This window comes from Apis laboriosa, unplaced genomic scaffold, assembly GCF_014066325.1.
Source record: "Apis laboriosa isolate Shangri-la unplaced genomic scaffold, ASM1406632v1 scaffold26_cov146, whole genome shotgun sequence".
Taxonomy (NCBI): Eukaryota; Metazoa; Arthropoda; class Insecta; order Hymenoptera; family Apidae; genus Apis; species Apis laboriosa.
Genome location: NW_025222592.1, coordinates 4,389,470 through 4,413,177, shown reverse-complemented (window position 1 = coordinate 4,413,177; position 23,708 = coordinate 4,389,470). Strand labels below are relative to the sequence as shown.

General features: G+C 39.8%; 1 protein-coding gene across 1 annotated transcript in view; it reads right to left on the bottom strand.

The window, feature by feature from the left end:
* LOC122713934 (dynein axonemal heavy chain 2) overlaps positions 1-23,001 on the bottom strand; it is a 34,718-nt gene extending 11,717 nt beyond the window's left edge. Inside the window, exons 1-37 of the mRNA XM_043934774.1 lie at positions 22,642-23,001; positions 21,233-21,503; positions 20,428-20,885; positions 18,388-18,524; positions 17,726-18,068; positions 16,826-17,345; positions 16,066-16,208; positions 15,352-15,497; positions 15,163-15,256; positions 13,619-13,789; positions 13,322-13,500; positions 12,791-13,042; positions 12,421-12,548; positions 12,222-12,340; positions 11,360-11,474; positions 11,168-11,301; positions 10,901-11,094; positions 10,539-10,767; positions 10,303-10,454; positions 9,972-10,222; positions 9,198-9,432; positions 8,924-9,030; positions 7,848-8,019; positions 6,610-6,785; positions 5,999-6,161; positions 4,385-4,609; positions 3,815-4,103; positions 3,622-3,759; positions 3,342-3,512; positions 2,637-2,928; positions 2,453-2,544; positions 1,880-2,083; positions 1,580-1,785; positions 1,310-1,495; positions 964-1,183; positions 687-853; positions 396-616 (exon numbers count right to left, since the gene is read on the bottom strand). Coding sequence (XP_043790709.1) covers positions 396-616; positions 687-853; positions 964-1,183; positions 1,310-1,495; positions 1,580-1,785; positions 1,880-2,083; positions 2,453-2,544; positions 2,637-2,928; positions 3,342-3,512; positions 3,622-3,759; positions 3,815-4,103; positions 4,385-4,609; positions 5,999-6,161; positions 6,610-6,785; positions 7,848-8,019; positions 8,924-9,030; positions 9,198-9,432; positions 9,972-10,222; positions 10,303-10,454; positions 10,539-10,767; positions 10,901-11,094; positions 11,168-11,301; positions 11,360-11,474; positions 12,222-12,340; positions 12,421-12,548; positions 12,791-13,042; positions 13,322-13,500; positions 13,619-13,789; positions 15,163-15,256; positions 15,352-15,497; positions 16,066-16,208; positions 16,826-17,345; positions 17,726-18,068; positions 18,388-18,524; positions 20,428-20,885; positions 21,233-21,503; positions 22,642-23,001 — 7,660 coding nt within the window. The remainder of the gene's footprint in view (positions 1-395; positions 617-686; positions 854-963; positions 1,184-1,309; positions 1,496-1,579; positions 1,786-1,879; positions 2,084-2,452; positions 2,545-2,636; positions 2,929-3,341; positions 3,513-3,621; positions 3,760-3,814; positions 4,104-4,384; positions 4,610-5,998; positions 6,162-6,609; positions 6,786-7,847; positions 8,020-8,923; positions 9,031-9,197; positions 9,433-9,971; positions 10,223-10,302; positions 10,455-10,538; positions 10,768-10,900; positions 11,095-11,167; positions 11,302-11,359; positions 11,475-12,221; positions 12,341-12,420; positions 12,549-12,790; positions 13,043-13,321; positions 13,501-13,618; positions 13,790-15,162; positions 15,257-15,351; positions 15,498-16,065; positions 16,209-16,825; positions 17,346-17,725; positions 18,069-18,387; positions 18,525-20,427; positions 20,886-21,232; positions 21,504-22,641) is intronic.
* Between the last annotated feature and the right edge of the window lie 707 nt (positions 23,002-23,708).

The following is a 23,708-nucleotide window of genomic DNA, read 5'->3' as shown; positions in this document are numbered from 1 at the left end:
CAATCAAATTTTTTCGAAAGGCTACTACCCATCAACTCGAAATTTTTTTTCATAATCGATCAAAAGGAGAATATTTTTATGCGAACATAATAACATAAATTAAAATTTCCGGTTTAGTAGAAAAAATTAGCAAATAAACATATTTAATCTGCATCTCACACTCTTTTGAAATATGAAAATCTATATAATATGTTAGGGACATCATATTTCTTGAAAACATGATTTTAATTAATTGTAAATAAATTTAATTAAATGAATGTGTTATGTAATATTATCTGGCTATAATTTGACCCCAAATAATGTAAGATGTCGCCTATATGGCGGCATACGAGTGCAAAGGGTTAAACCTTTCGTTACACCCCACCCCCTTTGATATATCTTTCATTCTCGTCTACCTATTCCCTTCACCTCCGAGTGGAATTCGCTGATGTGGTGGTGCAACATTGACCCGTATATCCTCACGATCTGTTTCTCGGCCGGGAACGTCATGTTGATGACGTTGAACTTGGTCAACAACCGATTCGTGATAACGTTCCGCCCACCTCCCGGCGGGCCCATCGACACCAATAATTGCAACTTTTGGATGAACATCTGCGTCTGCTTCTCCCGATCGTACCTTTTTTTTTTTTTTTTAATTAATTTAATAAAAATTCGATAATAAAAATATCGTTTTATTCGAAACGCACCAGAAACCGTATCCTATCCATTGTCGAATCAATTCCAACGGCGGTTGGGAACCGTAGATCTCTTTCATAGGCATGTTGAAGTCGTCCATGAACGCGATCAGAATTTTACCGCCCACGGGCACGTACACTCCCTTGGTCCGTTTCTCGAGCCTGCTCTCCACTATGTCCTGAAATATTAATTTTTCTCTTTTAGCGAGGGGGAGTTAAACGACCAATAATCTTATATGGGTATATAATTGATATTTATTTTGCAATTATTATAACAAATTTTACTCGCCTGCACGTTCTTTGAGGTGGTCTGGGCGGACATGTTGAGCGTCAACACGTTGTACTTCATCTCGTCCAGAGCGTTCAATACCAATTGAACTACCGACGTCTTCCCTGTCCCAACGGGACCCAGCAACATAATAGGGAACTGGCTCCTTAGAAGGTAACTAGTGACGAACTCGTATCGAATCGTGTCCACTGTCGGCACGACTATCTTGTAGAACGGTGTGCTGTAATTTTGTAATTAAAAGTACATATGTAGACGTAGAATTTATTACAATTTATTACGTAGAATTTATTTATCGAAGAGTTGTTCATCAGAAGAGAGAGAGAGAGAGAGAATAAGAAAAATTTACTCCGCAGGAATTTTCCATATCGAGGGCAATCTTTCTTCCCAGGAAACGAACATTCGTAAACGGGAATCGACAAAATATTCGTACACCGTGTCGCGTAATGGGAACGTGCCCTCTATTTCTCGTATGAAATTGTCCACCCTGAACCGGCTCTCCTCGTTCACCGTGGCGCATATAGACCACACCAAACTGGAATGAATAAATTAAAGAATTCTTCTTTTCTTTTTTTATATATCTCGTTGGCGTATTTTCTTCTGAGAGAATATAATATACCAGAAGATGAACCATATCCGGCAAATATTGGAGAACATGTCTATGTCTCCCGTGAATTCAACCCCGTTTTCGGGGATACAGAGCACTTCTATGAGCTTGCATAACGATTGAACGGAATTTAATTCGGGAACTGGGACAGGATCCTCGCATTTCTTCCGTTTGAATTCCAGCGTAGCGTCCACGTGACTATTGAACAATTTCTTGATCTGCATAGCACGAAAAAAATAATAAGGGGGAGATCCATTAAGAATCGTATTAAAGATTTTTCGATAGCGATAATTAAATTATAAAAGTACTTACTTCTTCGAAAAATTCCTGTTTCGCTTCATATTTTTGTATCCAGCTGTTCATGTACGGCCTCCAGCCGAGATCCTTGTAATCGTTGTAAACCATCCCAGCCCGCGAGACCGTGGCGGGGGAGGCGACAGCCAGATCCTGGACCTCGAACAACAGAAGGACTTGTTGGGGCATGGTGATGCGGTCGTTGTTTATGAGCGTCAAAACCTGCAGGCAATTATTTATTATCCTTGTAAATAAATTATACAACTTATCGAGGATAAACGCCGAACCCTTAACATTCCTTTAGAGCCCTTTAGGGGAAAACTTTGAAACGAGTTTAACAGATCCAAGGGAAGAAGATTCAATATGAGATAAAACATGTTGCGTGATCGCAAGAGATCGAAGATCAAACGAATAATATTTCTACAATTTTCAATTTCATCTCTCATCATCACAAGAAGAAAAATTTTCGACTCTTGTACACATCCGTTCTTATATTCCCACCGTGAATAGGATTTTCGTGTTGCAGCAAAGAAAGGAATAGAGAGAGAGAGAGAAAAAAAAAATTTCCAACGGAGTCACAAAAGCACGCACCTTGTTATCGTCCATCACGCTGTTCATATTCTCGATCCAGTCGGCGTCCACGGGCCCGTCAAAGAGGATCCATTTCACGTCAGGGGTATCGTCTGTCAAAAGTAACGAGACACTTCGTACACACGCGTGCATCCCCTTTATATACATCCTACTTGGAAAAATCGAAAATGAGGGATGGTCGAACCGGAGCAGGTCTTCCGCATGATGGACGATATGACGCCGTCGTGCCACTCCCCGGTCACGAGATTGTACTCGCCGTAAAGCTCGGCAAGGCTCAACGCTTTCGGGTTAATGGGGAACACGTGGACGGCCTGGTATCCCGGTTTCTTGTCGTTCTTCATGCTAGTCATCGTGTTCTGCAACACCTTCCACGTGGCCGACTTGGCCGTGTTCGATTCGCCGACTATCATCGTCGAGTGCCTCGAGTGCATAGTCTCGAACAGCTGGATAACTTTCGTCAGTATCAGGGGGATAGGCTGGAAACAATGTTGGATGAACACAAACACCTACTTCGAATTCCTAGGCGAATTTAACATTGCTTGACGTTACGTCGATCGAAGCGAAATTAACCCTTTGCTCTCCAACGGTGAGGATTGTTGCGGCAACTTGAACGGCGACAATATTTATTTATGCTTGATTCTTTTAGAATATCATAAATAGGTTCCTAAGCTCTTTACGCATAATCTTATGAGGTGGAATCTTATCTTATGAGTAATTATCTTATGGTAATCTTATTTTAAAACATGGTTCGACTCAAACAGGAAGTGCAAAGGGTTAATAATTCAAGCAGCGATCAGTGTATCATATGGACGTTAAATTTATTTATTAAAAAACGAGACAGAATATTTCTTCTTCTCTTTTGGAGAAAACGATGAATCGACGAGATTACCTGCAGCTTCAGCTTGATGGCCTCCTTGGTTATGTAACTGATAATTTCCTCGTAATCCACGGTCGGTACCTCGATCTCCGGGAAGAGGTCGCTGGTGATACCGATGAACAGGGGCAAGTCGTCCGAGGTGAGTTTGGCGATGTTCATGTCGTTCATGGCGAGGATGATCACCTGAAAGAAAGGATTTTTCACCTCTCCAAAATCTGGTCTCGAAATTTAATCTCGACTGTTCGAGGAGATATACAGATGCAAGATTTCGAGAACGAACAATGGGTTTTACCTCCTCGTCAGGCAGATTCGGGTATAATCTCTTCTTCCTCCCGGCGTATCTGGTCAGCGTGACTATACCTCTCAGCCCAAAGTCGTAGTGATACTGTTTGCTTAATTGTTGTTGGGCCAACGTGTACAGGGTGAATACCTGGAGGAAAAGAAGATGAAGAGGTCGATACGATGCAAGGAGCGAGATGAGAAACCTTTCTGGCGAGAATTCGAGTTCCCTCGAATCCCTCGCAGAACAAATTGATCTCGGCTATCATGCTGCTGTCGGGAACCATCATCGAGATTGGCCTGAACATGGATTTCAGATTGTCGGGCAGCTCGGTACGACCCGCGTATCCTGGATTCATAGTGATGAAGATGCCGCAGGTGTGCACCAATTTTATTTCAGATCCTTCGAACACGAATCTGACGACCTTCTGCGAGAGGGCGGTGAGTATGGACAGTATCTGCTGCGCCACCACCGACAATACCTCGATGTTTATCCTGTCCAGGTATTTAATTTTATTCGTTTATAAAATCAGGCTACTCGATGAAATACTTTGAACAATTTCTTTCCATAATTAAGAATCTGGAACGTCCTTTCATCCTCTCTCCTCGAATCGAAGCAAGTGTTCAAGGGAAAAATCATTGAGATATTGTTCACGAGAAGTGAGCGAGATCGTATTTTAAAGTTTCCAGGAATGATCCTGATCGCTATTATATTGTAGTCGAAGAGGAGAGGGATAGGACGAGAAGGGATGGATTTCCTCTTCCTTCCTTTTTACCGGTTAAATTCGTCGAAGCAGCCCCACGCCCCGGTCTGCGAGAGGCCAGAGAATAACCTGCCCATGCTTTTGTAATCGAGCCCCTCGGAACAGTTCTGCACGATCACGTTGAATCCAAGCGCTTTCCCAAGATCCTTCACGGTCTCGGTTTTCCCGGTACCGGCCGGCCCCTTGGGACTGCCTCCCCGATACAGGTGGAGAGCGGTTGTCAGCGTTATGTAACACCTAGAACACCATCCAGACAGGATTCTGTCCTTAAAGGATCGTTTATTAATTCCCCCTCGAGTTATTCGATCGATATCTTGAATCGAAGAGATCTTTGCTTCAATGAGTTTTTCAATTTTTCAATGTTTCTTCGTTTAAAAAAGAAGAAGAAAAAAAATTACAAAGAGATTCCCAATCGCGCTTTTCAAAGGTTTTTTTTTTTTTTTCCTGAAGAAGGAAGGAGCACGCGATTCTATTCTTATCCGTTTAATCCGTTTTCAAGGGATGGGTTTAAGGGTGGGTCGCGACGTATTACTACGAGGAATCGTTCTTCCTTCCGCGACACAAATTCTCGGGGAACAAATGTATCGAGACGCCCAGCCCCTCGGTTCATAAATTACAGCGGCGCGGAATCCTTTTATCGCGATTAAATCGATAAACAGCGTTAAGTATCGTATATCGTTTCCTTCGATCTTCCTTCTCAAACTGCTCTTTCACGCAAGAGATTTGTAGCCGCGTTCTAATTGTTGTATATATTGCACAATTTTGGACAAAAGATGAGCTTACGTTGTTTGTTGATCGATGTATATTTGATTTAATTACAAACTACTCAAATTTGGATGTACAGTATCATTGTATTTTGAGACAGAGAATTTTTATAGAAGAATTAATAAAGAATTAATTCTAATAAAGATCCTTTATCCATCCACAAAGAGATTAGATTTCATCAAGACTCAAATATATAGATGTTGAAATAATGAAGCGCTAGATGGCGCAGTTGAGTTATTAAATCAAATTAAATTATTCTATATTACATTGTGAAATTATTGTGCGATATTTCAGAATAATCGAACAAGTAATCAAAACAAAATTTCGTTTCTAATATTATCCGTTAAAAATTACCAAAATTGCGACGATGATCTCGAATTCTTTGAGACAGTGAGTAAGACAAGTCGTTTTTAGTGTCGCCAACGCTGACATCCGGGTTTTCTCTCATAATTGATGAAGTTACATCAAGATTCAAAGAGGCCTCGCCTGCGAGAGTCTCGTTGATCAACGTTAATTACAATCTCCCCTCTCGTGTTCCCCTCCTCGGCTCGAAAATTTCTCTCTCGAGCGTTTCTTCGCGAGCGTCCACAAAGTTGCCTCGCGAAGTTTCGAGGATCACCCTCAGCCAAGCTTTCAACAACCGTTGATTAACGTTGATTACGGTTTCGCGATTTAAACATTATTCCAAATGCCGAAGAAACGAAAATCCTTTGCTGTTTATTTTTCAAATCTTATCGACACTTTTTTCTTTTTCTCTTTACGATAAAAATTCGAACAAAACTGGAAAACTAGATAGATCCTTCCTACGTATCTCACGTAATATCTTATCCCTACTTTTTCTAATCACCAAAATCATCTTACCGATCGGTGAGCGGTGTAATCACCAATCGTCCAGTATTTCCAAGGTATTCGTAACCATAAACGAAAAACGTGTTCGTCTGCCAAGCGATGCAATCGTCGATGTCCTTGTCCCAGTAGAATCTCAGCTGCGACAGCCACTCGAACGCTGACACGTCCTTGCAATCTAAAAAAAAAAGAAAAAAAACGAGACTCGAAAATATTTTTTCACGGAAAATGTTCAATCCTCGTTTGCCAAACAAATGAAACGAGAGGGAATCCGGCGTCTATTAGTCTAATTCGCGGAATCGTATTAATTGGAGGGAGGAGGGACGAGTCGTTGACGCGTGAATTTATCGTTGCAAACGTTGCACCTGTTCACTTAGCAATATTTGCACGGGCCAAATTGTTTCCAGGATGATGCAAGGATAATACGAGCTCCGATCTATCCGGCCATCTGTTTTCGGCTCGAGTTCGGATGAATTTACGAGGCACGGAGGATCGTGTTATTCTAAACGTCATAACGCAACCAATAACGCAGGCGGAATCCGGGTAATTTGTTGCTCGCGGCAAGGAAGGAAGGGAGGATTGAAAAATGTCGCGAAAGTTACGATAAGATCGGATCGATCACTCACTAGCACGGTACATCTTCTCGATAACGTCCCTCGCGTGGATCTCGAGCACCACGATCGCTTTGAACTTCAATCGGTCCAGGTGGGTCAAATCGCTCCTGATCGCCTCCGAGTATCTGCTCAACGCCTGATTCTGTCGTCTTCGTAGCTTCTTCAACGGCTTCCTCGAGTCCACTAGCCTTTAAATTTTTAATTTATTATTATTAAATGTTTGAAAAAATTTTTTTTTAAAGCAGCGTTTCCTAATTTAAAGATTGAAGACGTTTTGACGATTGAGACGATTATTATTAGAATCTTACAATAACTTGTAATAACTCAACGACGCCATCTAGGGTTCAATAACGGTCTAGACATTCTGTAGATATTCTTAAAATTATTTGACGTAGTTCTTTATTCAATTCAATTTGTTTTTTTTTTCCAGGAAAAAGGTATTAAAATCTTGGGGGAGTTTGAAAACTCGATAAAGAAGAATTAGGAAACGCTGCATTAAAAAGTACGTATATCAAAGCGGAAAGAATTCTTTGAAGAACCCCTCCATCGATTCCCTCCTTTCTCCTTTCCAGTTTCCACATCACAGTGACCGCATACTTTTAATCAAGACCGAGTTTCATCCGTTCAAAAACCGTTCGCAAGAACAAAAAGTCATTCCCTATCCCGAAAGAAAAAAAAAAAAAAAAAAAAAAGAAAAGGAAAGAGTCATTAATTATCCTCATCAGCCGGTATCACTTTCCACATTTAACCCCGTTTCCACCGTACAAAGCCTCATAACGCGAAATTTTTTTCCCCTCTCGAGCGCTAGGGGATATAATCATCCCCTTTGTCCGACACCTCTGTATCCCTTTATTTCTTTCAGGGAGGGCGGTAGGGTCAGACCCGGCCACGCCAGGACCACCTACCCTCTGCCACGGGACAGAGAGGGGTCTCGGGATTTTCTCCCCGTGGCGTGGGTTAAATTATTCGCGGTACGACTGGTATATGCAAACGAGGGAGAAAGGATGGCCGTTGTGGCCGTGGATCGCAGCGCCGTAGCCGGAATATGCAAAATTCTCCCTTATTAGAGTAACCGTGTCCCTCTATTCGCGAACCAACCCTCTCCAACATGGGGTGCAGACCTTCGAAGCCTCTCTCTCTCTCTCCCTCTCATCCACTTTCCAATGGCGCTCTCTCTGTCAGATTGCCGTTACAATTGTAACTCGCAACGTCGTCTAAATTTCCACGATGGAATAAAGCGCGAGGCTCACTTGCAGTGCAATAGGGTGCGGGTGCAGTCGGTCGTCCACTGGATCTGGGTGGACGTGATCCCGGGTTGGCCAGGCCACTCCTTCACCCACTTGTCGCGTTTCTGGATCATTTTTCGCAGCGCCGTTCGACATTGCTTCAGTACCTCGTGTAAACTTACCCTCATCGCTTTCTCTGCGAAATTGATTCGTTAATATTGATCACAATTGTATCGTCATCACTTATTGTATACACTTGTTGGAAAACTTGTTTTAATTGTAATTGTTATTATTATTACAAAGGATCACTTTTCGTTACTACTAAACGAGTTTCAGCATTTTAATATTAATTACAAAAATATTATACAATTCTATTTCCGTTTAAGTATAGTTTAATTATGCCGGTTTCTCTGTCGGTAATTCCGATCTAGCTTTAACCGACCGTGTACCGCGCCGTCTTTATGCTTCCCGCCCGGCGTAAATTGTGTCTCTCTGCGTGAAAAATTGTTGCCGGATGGAAGCTCGAAAACGGCCGGATAAAAGCGCGAATGAAACGCGAGGGATAATCATTTTTTCCACCGTTGAACGCACTCGTACGAGGTCAAATATGATTTTCTAATGGATGGGATAAGGACGTTAAATATTTAGCCGGATCTCTTTTTATTTCGCTCTTTTGCGATCTTAACATTTTAAAGTTTACGGTAGGATTTCGTTTGTAGGAATTTTGTTGGAGGATAAACAGATTGATTGGAAGTTTATATTTATATGATAAAATTTGGAAACAATTTTGCAAACACAAGTAATAAAATTGTTTAAGGTTAATTTTTAACTTATGCTCTCGATGATAAAATTAAATATTATTTCGATTTACTTCGAAAAGAAAAATTTGATAAAATAATCGATATTTTAAGGGATAAAATTTCTACTTTTACACACTACTGATTTCAATTCATCGATAATTCGTCACTTCAAAATGTAGTCATTCTTTGATTTTGGCATTGAATACATTACATCGTAAATTTTTCGTTCGATAATACCTTTCTCGAAAAAGAAAAGTTAAGTCGTTTCGTGATTTATTTGGAGAAGGAAAAACATTTTACCAATCTCGCAGAGCCACCTCTCCACCTGGCCCTCCAGAACAACGGGCTCGGTAAAATCGACAAACTCCCCTTCACCGGAATTCATCGCTATGGCCAATTGTTTCCCGGTAACGGACTGTGTAATCATTCGAAACGACATTAAAATCATTTCGAATCAACAGAATATGGATCATTCGTATTATCTACTGATTGTAAAAATCAATTTCTTATCATCAGATTCTTTTGCAATCTTTTTTTTTCTTTCTTATAATTTTATTAAAATTAAAAACTTGATACTCGTGAACTCACCTTGCTCAGACTAAGGAATTTAATATTCTCGAACAGTTTCTTGATGTGCACCTGTATCAATTCCGGTTTCCTCGCGTTGGCCAAGATCTCGAGTAGATCCTCGTTCGAAATGAAGTAGAATCTCGGGAACACGTGTCGTTTCGTCTCCAGATATTGTTCCAGGGCTCGTTGCATCAACTCGATTTCGCGGCTGATTTTATTCAGAAGCTCGAACAGGCCGGCTGGAGCGAGAAGGAAGGAAAGGAAAAGAAAGAAAGAAGGGGAATTGGGTGGAGGCGAAGAAAAAAATGCAAATGCTTCCGGCAGATTTACATTATTTTTCACCGCCTTCCCTTTTTCTTTTTCACGTCATACATCCCTCTTCCTTTTGAATTACAACGCACGCTTACTTTTTTTTCACGTTTCGAAATTTTTATTTACACTTTTCTCCTCTCGAAAAAATTGCATTTTTGAAACGAAAACGAAAGATTAGGGGGAGGAGAAGTATTACAAACAAGGCGAGATATTTTTTCTTTGAGAAACTGAGAATCTTTAAGATTCAAAATTTTAAAAAATTGAGAATTAATTCGATTCGAAAGGAAAGCGTTTGCAAAAATTTAAAAACGATCATTTAATTTAAACTCGTCGTTCAGAGATTCTTTCTGATTAATAATTAAAATTAACAAATCTCCCCCAAATTTCTTGATCCCAAAACTGTTTTTCATTCAAAGTATCCGCTTTCTGAAAAATTTAAAAAAGGAAAAAAATAAAAGACACATACGCGGCTCGTGAGTGGCTTTCAAGGCCAGGCCAATGGAGGCCATCCGTGACGTAATCTCGATCCACATTTTCGTCAGTCTGTCGTAATCGTCCGTCTCCTTGGGGAGCTGTTTCCTGATGTCTTCCGTGGTGAATATGTTGTCCATGTACATGTAGCCTCGCTGAATCATCAGGGTTATTTCCAGGACCTCCCCTATGATCGAAAGGGTCCGCTCCCAGTAATCCACCTCTTTCGCGAACGGTTCGACGAATCTGGGAACCATGCTTGCCACGTGAGCATCTTACCCTTAACCTCTGAGAGAGAGATTCAATTTGAAAAATTGAAAAGAAACCTGGTCGCCTTCATGGCCGATAATTGAACTTGATGCTCCTCCAATGTTTGCACTATCTCGTCCGTGGTCTTTATCCTGTATATACCTTGATCCTTGTAAGGGATCATTTCCAAAGGCATCTTCTGCCAAATGTCGCTGATACTTTTCAACCCCTGAAATGGGAGAGAATTCTCTCTCGTCTGGTTTCGACACGTGAAACGGCAACAAGTTTACGAATAAACTTAGCAATCACTCACAATTTCTATGGTCAATTCCATGGTGGCAGAGTTGGATATATCGCTGATCTGTTCAGCGAAATTTTGAAACTCCATCTCGGTGATGGCGTCCAGAGTGAATTCCGGCGACAGCTCATCGAAATCACGACCCACGATCTCCTTGAGCCTCTGCCAATGCCGAGGCCTCATCGCCGGATTTTTCAGATCGATGATCAATGGAAGGGTGCGTCTGAACTTGTCCACGCTCGTTCTGAAAAAAAAAAAAAAAAAGTTCCAACTCCTTAAATTTCTTAATCCTTAAATCGACGAAAATTGATTCGATACAAAATTATTATTTTGTCGTAAAAAAAAAAAAAAAAAAAAAGAAGACAAAACGATAATACCTCGAGTGCTCGACGATCTCCCAATTCTTCTCCTTCAACTCTCTGCTCAGACGATTCAACTTTCTGAACAGGACATTTGCCGTGGTCTCCATCTGTTCCATCTCGATCTCCCAGAAATTCGCAGTTTTGTACACCTGCCAAGCGTCGTTCCACTCTTTCGTGATATCCCACACCAGTTGGATAGCTTTCATATCCTGAAAAGAAACTTGAAGCTCTTGTCGACCTCTTGCATACGCCGATTGATCAGATTCCGACCGATTTATTTACCTGTTCCAATTGTATGAGGTCGAGCGAATCCGGCTGGCTGATTTCGAACACCATAAGCTGCGACTTCAGCGTGCCCTCCTTCGCTTTCAAATTCACGAAGTCTCGTTCGAGGGAGGCCAGCCAATTGAGAGCGTCTAATATATCGATAGATGTTAATCGATTAGGTTAACAGTGGGTATATACGGGGTATACCTTGTATCTCCCACAAGGACGTGAACGGCCCGAATTCCCAGAATCTCTGAACAAGCTCCTGCACGTCTATCTCGAACGTTACCACATCTTCCATCAGCATCTGCTTGAACTCCGCCTAAAAAAGAAAAAAAAAGAAAAAGAATGGTAATAAATATTTGATTACACACAGATCCATCCATTCTCGATAATTTAACTGATTCACAGTGTATGGGTTAATCACATTAAATAATTCATTATTTGAATAAAAATTTCTTTTAATCATTTAACTGCGAGTACTTTTAACACAGACGATCTAAACACAAAAGAAAAGAAAAAAATGAATAGACAATAATTTTAATTATTTTATAAATTACAAAAAATATACAAAATAAGAAAGTATAATAAACTAAAACTTCAATAACTATATTCGTCAACGTTTTGTTCAACGCACCTTCTTTCTTGAAGAACTGGAAGAAGTAGAAGGCTTATCCATATTAGGGAAAGTTTACAAAAGTATACTTTGAAAGAGACTCGAGTAGCAATCAAAATGAAACTAAACTTTTACTATATCTTGTACATAAAAGACAAAGTATTCATTTTATAATCAACGATAAGAAAAATAAAATGGAAATAAATGTATACGTTCAAATTTTAAATTATATTACTGAAGTGATATTCTATTTTAAGAGATTTATCTATTGTATTTTTATTTTTATTTTAATGATTTTTTAATGATTATTTTAATGATACAAACCACAGTTAAAGGGTTAACCAATAATTAATTTGATTCTTTGGATAATCCTCCATTACGATTTATGATTATATTCGTTTGATGAAACAAATTTGGACGAGAAAATTTTTTAAAAATTTCCCAAACGCTTGCCTGTTTCTCTTTCAACATGAAATCGCATTCCTGCAAGAGGCCGAGATACGCGGTCCAGGAAGGCTGTATGTCGTAAAATTTCCGCTTGAAGTCGAACGTCAACGTAACCTCGTACTTTTCTGGGACAAAAAGGGATGGACGAGTAACGATCGAGGAGAGGGCGAGAAGAAACACGCGAGCAGTTTAATCAACGGTTTACCCAAGAGCTGGAATTGGTCCTCGATCTTTGGGAATTGCTCTTCCTCGTGAGGAATATCGGCCATCAGCTTATCGAACAACTGCATCGCTTGTTGCATGGTGATCAGATCCGTCGGCTCTTTCGATATTCTGAGAACGAGTGTGAATGTAATAAATTAATAAATTGTTCCAAGATTTGTTACACATCGCTCGATCACTTTATCAATTTTATTGATTAAGATATTTATTGCTTGATTGTCCGGACCCTAGATTATTCAATGAGTAAACAAACGTGTCTAGCTTCTTAAGATTAAGAAGAATACGAAATTATCTATGAATCTGTATTATCATTGGTTTAAAAAAATTTATTTCGATCTATCTTATATACTCACTTCTTCGAATTCTCCGCGATGTAGTGGTAGACATGGTTCATCATGCTTTGCGTTTGCCGGAACAAAACGCCGATTAATTTCTGTTGCCAAACCGAGCACTCTTCGATAATGGCGCCCTTCAATCGATCGGAGTTCACGTCGAGGAAGTGTACGGAAGTCATCGTCTCCTGTATCTGAACATTGTTCGCGATCATCGTGTACCTGCTGATATCTGAATCGAAGGTATCCGCGGTTGGCTTCAACTTTTCGTACCTTGAATTAATCAATCAATATCGAAGCGATTTTATCTCTCCTGGAATTTCAATCTCAAATATATATACCTCTGGAGAAACATCTCTCTGTTCATTTCCCAAACTTCGTGAAACGGTTCCCAGGTTTTCAAGTAGGTTTGCATTTGGATGAAGCAGAAATTCACCTCTGAGAATTCGTACAATTACATCGAGATTATCGAGGGAAGGGAGAAAAAAAAAAAAAAAAAAAAGGATTGTCATAAATGGACAGATTAAAAGATCGATCGAACCGTCGTTTAACTTCTGTTGAAGATCGAGCAATTCTGGATCTTTCTCGTATATTTTCCAAAATGGCGGCACATGGAAGTCCAACTTGAATTTGTCCGTCAATCTTATCACGCTCTTCAAAGGTTCCAAGAGATTGTCGAAGATCATCGAGATTTCCATCGCGATATCCGATAGATTTGGCATGAAATTTACCTGCAACGATTCTTATTCTATTTTTATCCTTATTCGCGAACGAACGGAACGAGCGAAAGTTTAAATATAAGCAGATGAGATTTTTGAATGAAAAAGAGAAAAAAAGAATCGTTGTTACCTTATTATCTATAAGCTCTACGTGCACCAGGATGAGAGGCGATGGGGGTGCTGTTCCATCCCCGTGAAGAGCAAGGTACATGGCGTTAAAGGATTCGATTAAACACATTTTGAAAACCTCGCCTATCACCACGTCTATTCTGCTTAAATACCCTTTCCATTCTTCCAAACTCTGTCACATATTTTTGTAAATAATTAATCGTCAATCTTCATCCTAAATATTCCTAAATATTCCTAAAAATATTCCTAAAAATTCCTAAATATTATTTAATTCTTTGCTAGTTATCGAAATATTTCGTTACATCTTCATTCTTATTCTTCGTTCGTAATATTATTGTTACTAGAATGCAAATCTTTTCTATAAAATTTCTTTCTAACAATTATCGAACAATATCTCAAAAAAAAGAAAAATTATTTTTTAACTCATGATTAATAAATTACAAATGGCTGTATAAGAATTAACGAATGTTCCTTCCAGCACTAAACATCGTTACACTTTTATTCGTATGTTCCTTCGTAATATTATTGTTACTAGAATGCAAATATTCCTTTCTATAAAATTTCTTTCTAACAATTATCGAACGATATTTAAAAAAGAAAAATTATTTTTTAACTCATGATTAATAAATTTCAAAGTACAAATGTTAAACTATCCTGTACATAAGGATTAACGAGTGTTCCTTCCGGCACTCGGGTAGCGACATATCGGCCTAGTCTTCCGTTTCCGGATTGGAATGGCGCAAAAATTGCGGCGTATAGCCCGAAGGGATAACGTGGCTACGCTCCGTGCGGGGATTTTACCAGGTGGATAGCCGCCGTTTGTCGTCATATTCAACGCAGAAACGAGCTGTTCCGCGTGAGCGAGAATGAAATCGTAGGGGGATGCGAAAGTCGAGTCTCGTTGTTATTATCACCGTGTTCAAGGATGTTCCCTTCTCGTCTACGGTGGATATTTTTAATAAAACATTTTTTTATGAAGGAAAAATGGCTAAATATATTGCGAGTAGGAATTTTCAAGGATCGAAGGGGACATTTTATGTTGTTCGTAAAAATTTACATGGAGATATTCCATTCTGTATGGTAATTTACATCTTGAGATTGATTTTTTTTAATAATATTATTTTATCACGAGGAGGGAACTAATAATGTTAATAAAAATATGTATCTTACAGTAATAGTATTTATAATTGTATAACTCGAATAATATGAATTCTACGTATTTATGCAAGTGAAATATAACCATAGATATAATTCATTCCTAGTGGATCTAGTGCTTTCTAAGTTTCCACCAAATGTTGACTCTAGCTTATATACATCTCTTATATTTAAGAGAAGTATATAACGTCCAAATTACTTATAGTTACTTATTATCATTCCTACGCTGCTTCCTCAAAATACTTTCCTCAAAATCATCAGTTTTCTTTCGCAACAACGAATTATAATATTCCAATGCTTAAATTAATAACAATTCTTCCTTTATGAGAATCAAATAACGCGACAATATTAAAAACGTCATCGATAAATAACAATATGACATAAACTCACGTCCTCGATCACGCCCTTGAACCCGTCGAAAATGAGCATCACGTAGTCGATGATGGTTTTGTGAACGTTCGACACCTTTATGAACGTCTGGTCCCTGAAGAGGCCGATATCCGAATCACATAGCTTCACAATCCCCAAAATCCCCAAAATCCCCAAAATCCAAACCAAAAATAAAATCGGATCTCATACCTCGAGTTCATCAAATCCTCCTTCAACTCCTCCATTACGTACATGTAGTTCGGTTTTATAACGATCATCGGCGTGTCGCAGATTATCTCGCAGAGTTTCAGTATCTGCTCGTTCGACATCCTGTACGTGTCGATGAACTCTTGAAGCTGCACACGAAACTCACATGAGAAGATGAAGATGAAGATGAAGAAGAAGAAGGAGAAGAAAAAGAAGAAGAAGGAGAAGAAGAAGAAGAAGAAGGAGAAGAAGAAGAAGAAGAAGAAGAAGAAGAAGATGAAGATAAAGAAGAAGAAGAAGAAGAAGAACGGAGGTGAGAACATCCAAGTAACACCGAGGCTTGTAATATCCCGTGCTTTGTTCGGCCGAATTCCTTCTTCCACCTTCGCAATGAACGTAACGTTTCGCAAAGCGGCGGTCAAACCGGATATCCGCTATTGTTATTCCTCCGCCACGCGCGCGCTTCTTGCTTAATTAAACAAACGAAGGATCCGCGGACAGATATCCCACTTGGCTCGGCCAGAAAATTTAATTTCGCAGCGGGACAGAGCCGGGGGACTCGGCGCATAAATTTCTCCACCGCCGTATCAGCCGCCTCCTCCAACCTATATCCAACCGGTCAAGTTGGACGGGGAGAGAGGAGGGGAGAAAGAGAGAGAGAGAGAGAGAGAGAGAGAAAGAGAGAGAGAGAGAGAGAGAGAGGAGGAGGAAGCGTACATTTGCCGTTTCGTTAAAGCAATCCTCGATGTACGCGTCCACGTATTCCGTGTTCCATGTCAGCTTGTTTAAGCCTGGATTGATCTTCCTGTCTAGTTGGCGAATTAGTTCGCGGAACAGTTCGCGTTCCACTATCGACAAAGCTGGAAAAATATAGGTATATGCACATGTATATGTGGACACCTCTACACAACCATTTGGAAACCCGATTATCCGAACGTTACTCGACGATTACAATTTCGATCGATCATTTTAAAATATTCTCGATAGCGTTGGGATGGAATTTTTCAAGTAACGCGCGCTTTTTCCAAGCTTGTTCACTTGTTCTCTCGATTACAATTTCACAGATTATTTTAATGCTTCCGCGCAGCATGGGAACGGTTTTTTGCTTTTTCAAATAACGCGCGCTTTAGAAGGGGAAGAGAAAGAGAGAGAGAAAGAGATGAAGTTATATATGGAATTATTCGAATGCTACTCGCGCTATGGATCACTTTAAAGTTCTCTTTAATTCTGGTCTAGCGTGACTTTTTTGAAATAAGTTTCGGAAGCAGAGGGAGCCGTGACTCGATTCAATATGGCTGCCAAGAAACAATCCGATTTTTCGAATGAGAAGTTCGATATGTTCTATATGTCTCAACGCAACGTTATATAAAAATAAAAGTAAAGATAAAATTGGCAATCTAACTTTCGATCACTACGATAACGTTGTCTCCCGTTGTTGAGATATAAAAATAAAATGAGATAAAATTGGCAAACTAACCTTTGATCACCTTATTGTAACCGATAATAACTGCGATAACGCTCTCGAACACGAAATTAAGGGTCTCCCATTTGTCGAAAACGATCTGCACGTGGACAGGGATGATGAATTTCAACGCGATCCAGTAGGAGGCCTCGCGGCACAAGGTCAAAATGGACGGGTCTATGTTGCACCTGAGAAGGCCCTCGGTGATGTTGCAGCGGCGCATGAGGAAACGATCCAACTTTGCCCGGGGATTGTCACCGACCTCGTAGATCCATTTCGCGTATAAATCGGCGACGAAATCCTCGATCGATTTTTGCAGCAGCTCTTGCTGATGGAACGCCTCGTAGCGGAGGCCGCAATAGGGCATCCAGAGAGCGTGCTCGAGGATCTGTCTCGTCACTTGTATCCGGGCGCCCTTCGTGCGCAAATTCAACGCCCTGCCCGCGTAATAAGGAGTCATCGAGGAATACTCCTCCATTTCGTCCAACACCTCTTGCTTCGCTTTCTGGATATCCTCGCAGAAAAGTTTCCATATCTGGTGGAGCAATGGGAATTTAAGGAGCAAGAAGAGATTTGTTTTCTCTTTACGATTCGAAATGTAGGAAACGATTCTTATATTTTACGTCGTGGAATAGAAAATTTTCAAGAATTCGAAAGTTGTTTTGTTTAACAGCCGTTGTAATAGTGGATATTTAGATGAATTCAGAGAAAGCTGTGGATCGAGAATTCTTCTTTAAATAATTGGAAGAAAGAGAAAAAAATATCTTACGAATCTTTTGAACATTTTTATGGTAAAAATTGGACATCGTATACTATACTTTTCCTTTTCGTGAAAATACTTTCAGAATATGATGGAAATTATGCAGAAGAATTCGAAGATTTATAATAGATAGATTTTTCAGTTCAACCTCGTACCTCGCTCGTTTTGGAATCAAACAGAGCTCTCAACTTGTCGCGATTCATGTAGCTATGAAAGCTTTGAAAATCCTCCATCGCCTCCTGTACATTGTTTAAATTGACGAAGATCGACGTGACCAGGTTCTCGATAATGATTTCCAGATCCTTTATCTCCGTTCGAAAGGCGAACATGTCGTCGTTCCACATGCTGTGGTGGATGTCGAAGATATTGTGAGAGTTGTCGTCGATTTTTTTCAGAGCCTCCTTAAACAACCTTTCGACCTTCTGACACACCCTTTCTCGCTCCTCGCCCCTCGTACCGCCGAACATAGGCTTGGCCACGTCTGTGGTTTCGTCCATTCTGCGAATATCGTATAAATTTAAAACGTATTTGAAAGATCATGCGAATTTAGAAAATTTTACTCTACAAAATTCTCTCTCATTTAGAAATTTTCTAAATTTCTCGCTTCAAATATCTGCCTAATTTTTATCAAAATATAAAAAGATTGGTGAATAATTTTTAATTATTATTATATTTAATTATTATTATATCTGTTGATTCACGAAGAATCACTGGCAAAATCACAATCGAGACGATACTCGAGATTTCATCCTGTTTATCACGCTGTCTTCAATTCTGGTCGTTTGTCTACAGGCATGAAGAGGCGTGGACTGATTACCTGGCAAAATCGATCATCGCCTGACAGATCTCAATCATATCGTAGCACCTGCTGATGCAAGTATCAATATGCTGGAATATATTGATCTTGTTCAAATCCCACGATACGCCTAACAGAGTAGTATGGGCATGCACTATCTGAAAAATTATTTTTTTTTTTTAAAATACATCAGTCCTAGATCTATAGATATCATACATATACTACAACTCTTTTTCCAACTACAAAATAGTTTAAAAAAAAATTTAAGATACTGGTTTATCATATTAATTATTTTAGGCCTTCGAAATATCTGGAGAGAAATAATTGTACAGGGGAAAAATGTTTTTCTCTACAAGAGATAGATAAAGAGAATACACAAAATCTCTATTACATTACTCGTAACGCGAGGAAATTAATCCAACCCTTTCAAAATATTATTTATATCTCATCGAGAAGATCTAAGAGAAAATAAGAGAATACACAAGAGACCAACAATTTATTCTGTATTATCGGCCGCTTAGGGGAAACAGTTCACCACCACCTCCACAGGATGGTGGTACTCTATTCGTTTCACTCACAAATTACCTTTTTTTCACCCCTTCAAAACACTATTAAAAATTATTAAAAATTTTCGAAATAAAAGTGGCGCCATTTCGTTCCCACGAAGCGAATCCCCTCGTTAAACACCCCCTATATTGGACTTGACTGGCTGGCTGACTGGTGATTCAATTTCAAAAAAAAAAAAAAAAAAAACGTTCGAACGCGCGATGTTGTTATTTTTTTCGATCAGAAACCGATTTTTCTTCAAATCGATTTGGAAAAAAAATTTTTTCTTTTTTTTTTATCGAACACGATTCGTTTCTCGAAACGGATACGGCTCTCAACCCTCCCCCAGGGTTTCATAAACAATATCGAAAATGCAATATTTTTATTTTATTATTTTTTTTTTATTTCCTTGCTTGCTTCATCAGCACAGGAATCGTATTACTTTTTCGGTGCGATGATTTTTAATGAACTGGATTCCTGTTTCTTGCAGGAGAGACACGAAAAACTATTCCTTCGCACTATTTACAATACACAAATTATATATCATTAGGACCAGTGTTTCTTAATTTTTAAGAAAATCGAAGAGAGAAGATCGATCAATCTCGAAACAGAAATTAATAATCGCAAAAATTTACAATACTATGCACAAATTATATATCATTAGGACCAGTGTTTCTTAATTTTTAAGAAAATCGAAGAGGGAAGATCGATCAATCTCGAAACAGAAATTAATAATCGTAAAAGCGATTTCCATTGATCCTCGAAACCGAGAGATTTTTCAGGAAAATTCGTGCTCCTCCCTTTGCACCCTCCTTCCACCGAGGATACGGCAGCTACATGGCTCGTGGCAATTTTCATCCCCCTTGCCTTATCTAACCACACGAGAAACGCCTAAGTTAAGGGTTAGTATTAACCCGAAAACTTGACCCTCCCCTCCTTCAACAAGGGATGAAACCCTAATTTCCAAAATTCGACGAATCATTTTTAAACAATTCGTGCTACAATTTTCTTCACGATCATCTCTTATATCGATTCTTAACGGGAGAAGATCGAGATCGGTATTGTTAATCGCGATTATTGCAGGTTTCGTGCGCGCTTGCAACCATCTCGCCCCTGATTAAAGATGAAGATAAGATTAATTGCAGGAGGAAGGGCGAGTGTGTTGCTTTAACAAGGGGTTGGGATCATCGCGAACCAGCGGGCAAAGGCGGAGGTGGCGTTTAACGCTTAACGTTTAACGGCTCTTCCCCAAGTATCCGAGGTAACTCTGCACACACGTCGTTTAATAGTTCCTTAATGCACCGACCGGGGAGAGAATTTGAAAACGCGATAAGGAGAGGGTTTGGTTCTCGAACCCGTGGAAATTATATTATATTAATTACATTTATTATGGAAATTATATTACATTAATTATTGACTATTGAAGAATTGCGTGACTCGCTTTATAGGCGAAAGAAAAGATTTTCTTCGAAAAGAAATTATGGAATATTAATATTGAAATCAAACGAATGTTACCTGGTCGTACAGTGCGATGTAATTTTTACAGCTCTGTATGCACTCGTCGAACTTTTCCATGTACTTTCTCGTCTGACCGGCGAAAAGCTCGTCGAAGTTTATGTAGTCCCGGCAGATGATGATTATCTGATTGCTGAGCGCCCTGAACAGATTCTCGATCCTCTCCTGGGTGTTGTAAAACGGTGAATTCAACCAGATGATTCTGATCAGGTGTATGATGAGGAGCAAGTGTTGCTGAATCTCGGACGGCGATTGGCATTTGTCTATCTCGGAGGAGGGGTCGACCAGGATTCGTAGGTACTCGACGTTCGACATGGCCTCCTTCACGAACGTCTCGATCTCGTCCTTTAATTTCAGGAATTGTTGGGCGTAGGTCGAGTGGCTCGTCATCAGGAAATCCGTTATCTTTTTCACGGTGGGGTTCTGCACTTGGTAGTTTAAACCGCTGAGATTGTCGTCTGTTCGAACGAGAATTTATTTTTCTTCAAAAGATATCCGCGAGTGTGAAATCTTGTCCAACGAATCTTTACCGAGTAATAATCAGTAAAATGAAGATTCCTTTTTTTTTCCGCGATACGATAAGGAGGAAAAAGAATTGAAATTGAAAATTTTTCGTTTCAGTAAAAAGTGTTCACACAACACTTTTCGACACTGGAAATGTCGAAATTCAAATATTCGAGGAATATTTCAAAATCGAATTCCAATTTATGAATTATGAATGAGATGGACGGACGCGGGAAAATTCTGAATTGAATCGTATTTTTTTACAAATATCCCCGAAATCAAGACGGAGCATGGAACTAACATCGATAGATCCAAAAGTCGTATTCGTCCTTGAGGCACAACAATTCGAGGGGTGTTGCCTGTTCCTGATCCGAGAGCGCTATCCTCACTTGGGTGGTCCAATAGGCCACCACCACCTCCATCCTCTTGATTATCTCCTTATCGGCGCCCATCTCGTCCACAACCAGCTCGTCACCCTCCCTCGGCACGTATATCACCGTTAACCCCTGCATTTTGTACGTAAGGTCCGTTAAGGAGCACAGGAACGAGTCCATGTGCGTGTAGAAATCCGCCTTCACGCATGTGTATCAGGTTAAGGAAATAGCAATAAGCCTGGGAAACGTAAATATTTTTCTTCTTCAAAGGATATTCAAGAAGGATGTTCAGAAGATACCCTTCAAAAATCATTTCAAATTGTTCCAAGAAACTTAATATCTATCGATTCCATTATTTTTTCCTAATTTAATAAACGAAAAAAAATATCGATCTTTCGCGATCATCCTTGAGTATATATTTAAAACAATACAAGAAAGAAAGCCGAATCCTTGCAGTCATTTCGTTTGCACGATACAATATTTCAATCTCATAAAAAGTATCCCTTAAATCGAGAAAACAAATTCTTCTGACTGAAAATCCAAAGATATTCAATGATCTCATACAATAATCGTTCATTGTCATCACGAACGACCATCGTAATCCTAAAATTAGGGCAAAAATTGAAAAATTGAAAAAGGAAGAGAAAAACCACCCTTCTTTTCCTCCCCCCCCCATATATACACCACCAATTCTAGATTGGACGAAAAGTGGAGGAGTCACTGTCCATCCCGTTCAACGTGGATCCATTAGAAATAATGAGGCGACTTCCGGCCAAACGTTGCAATGCAATTCCTCCCCTATGTGCGTGTGCAAACATTCGAATTGCAGCAGAGAAGGAGGAGGAGGAGGAGGAGGAGGAAGAGTTGCAGCGGTGCATTTAGCCGAAAATTATGGTAATAATAACTTCGTCCTAACCCTTCCTGTTTCGCCGTCCTCCTTCTCCCTCCCCACCCCTGTGTTGGCCGACACTGGAAGCCGGAAGTTCGCGCTGCGGTAACAGGGATTGCGCGCCCCAAGTTACGAAATTCGCTTGGTAACGCCAGACTCGTCGAAAGCTTAAAGTCGAGGGATGATTTCTAAATTTTTACTCCTTTTGTCACTTTTGCGTTTCCTATACATATATATATTACGAAGAAATCTCTCGACTCTTTTATCTAAATGAATACTTTTAATCAAAGCAAATTATGGGAGGAATCTATTTAAAGCTAAAATCGAAAAGCTTTCCAAAATTTGGATACGAATTATATGTACGGGATATTCGTTCGAGAAATATGCAATTAAACTTGCGACAACTTTTTCGAGGGGAGAGATCGTTCAAGAGGGAGAAGACTTTGCCCTTTGGTTAATTAAACAGGAATTAAGCAGGATACTGTCTGGCCAGGTCTCGATCTTGAGGAAGATCGGCGCCAACACGTTCTCGACTATGGACAGTATGTAGTATTCCGGTTTGTCGTTCACAGTGCCGAACAATATCTCGTTCCTGAACGTTTCTGCGCGCAGCACCTGCCGTGGCTGCCTGATGAAGTAGGTGAACTCGGTGACAAGGATCAGGGGGAAGGAGAGGGAGACGATCAGCCTGTTGTGGGAGAAGAACATGCATATGGTGGTGAAGTTCGGGTTCAGGAAGAATTCACGGATCGTCATTTCGCTGAAGTAGGTCCAGTGAGTGTCCTTCAAGCCGGACAACGTCGTCATGTCTTTTACGATGTTTATCTTGAGGGAGGAAAGAAGGTTTTTTTTTTTTTTTTTTTTTCTACAGATACATCACAGTGTATCGAGCAATGATTTTTTTTTGATGTGTTTGAAAAATGATTTTTAGATTCGTTCGTTTACGATTTAATTTATTCTTACACACAGAAGGTGAACAGAAGGGATGTTGGTTTATAATTATAATTCGGGTTTATTTTTTATTTTTTTTTTTTTTGGATTATCGTCTATACTTATCCATCGTCGTTTATCTATCTTCTTCATCCTAATCATCCTCTTCCTGTTCCTCTTCCTCCTCATCATCCTCGTCATCATCATCATCATCATTATCCTCATAATTTTCATCATTCTCATCATCTTCATCATCACCTTCCCCATCCACACGATCTTCGTCATCACCGCCCTCATCAACATCATTTTTTCTCATAATTCATACTAACAATATCCCCCTATATTTCTCATCCTCGTTCATAATCATCAACATCCTATCACCCAATCGTGTGATAGAATACTTTACTATATTCTACAAGGCGAGAGTCGAACCACTAACCAGCTCCATCAATTCCTCGTCATCGTAAACCGGTCTAAGCTCCTCTTCGACCACCTCTTCGTATCCTGCAACAGAAACATATTCCAGTTTTGATTGATTCGATCCAAAGACAAGGAATATCAAAATTGTACAACTACGACCGCCC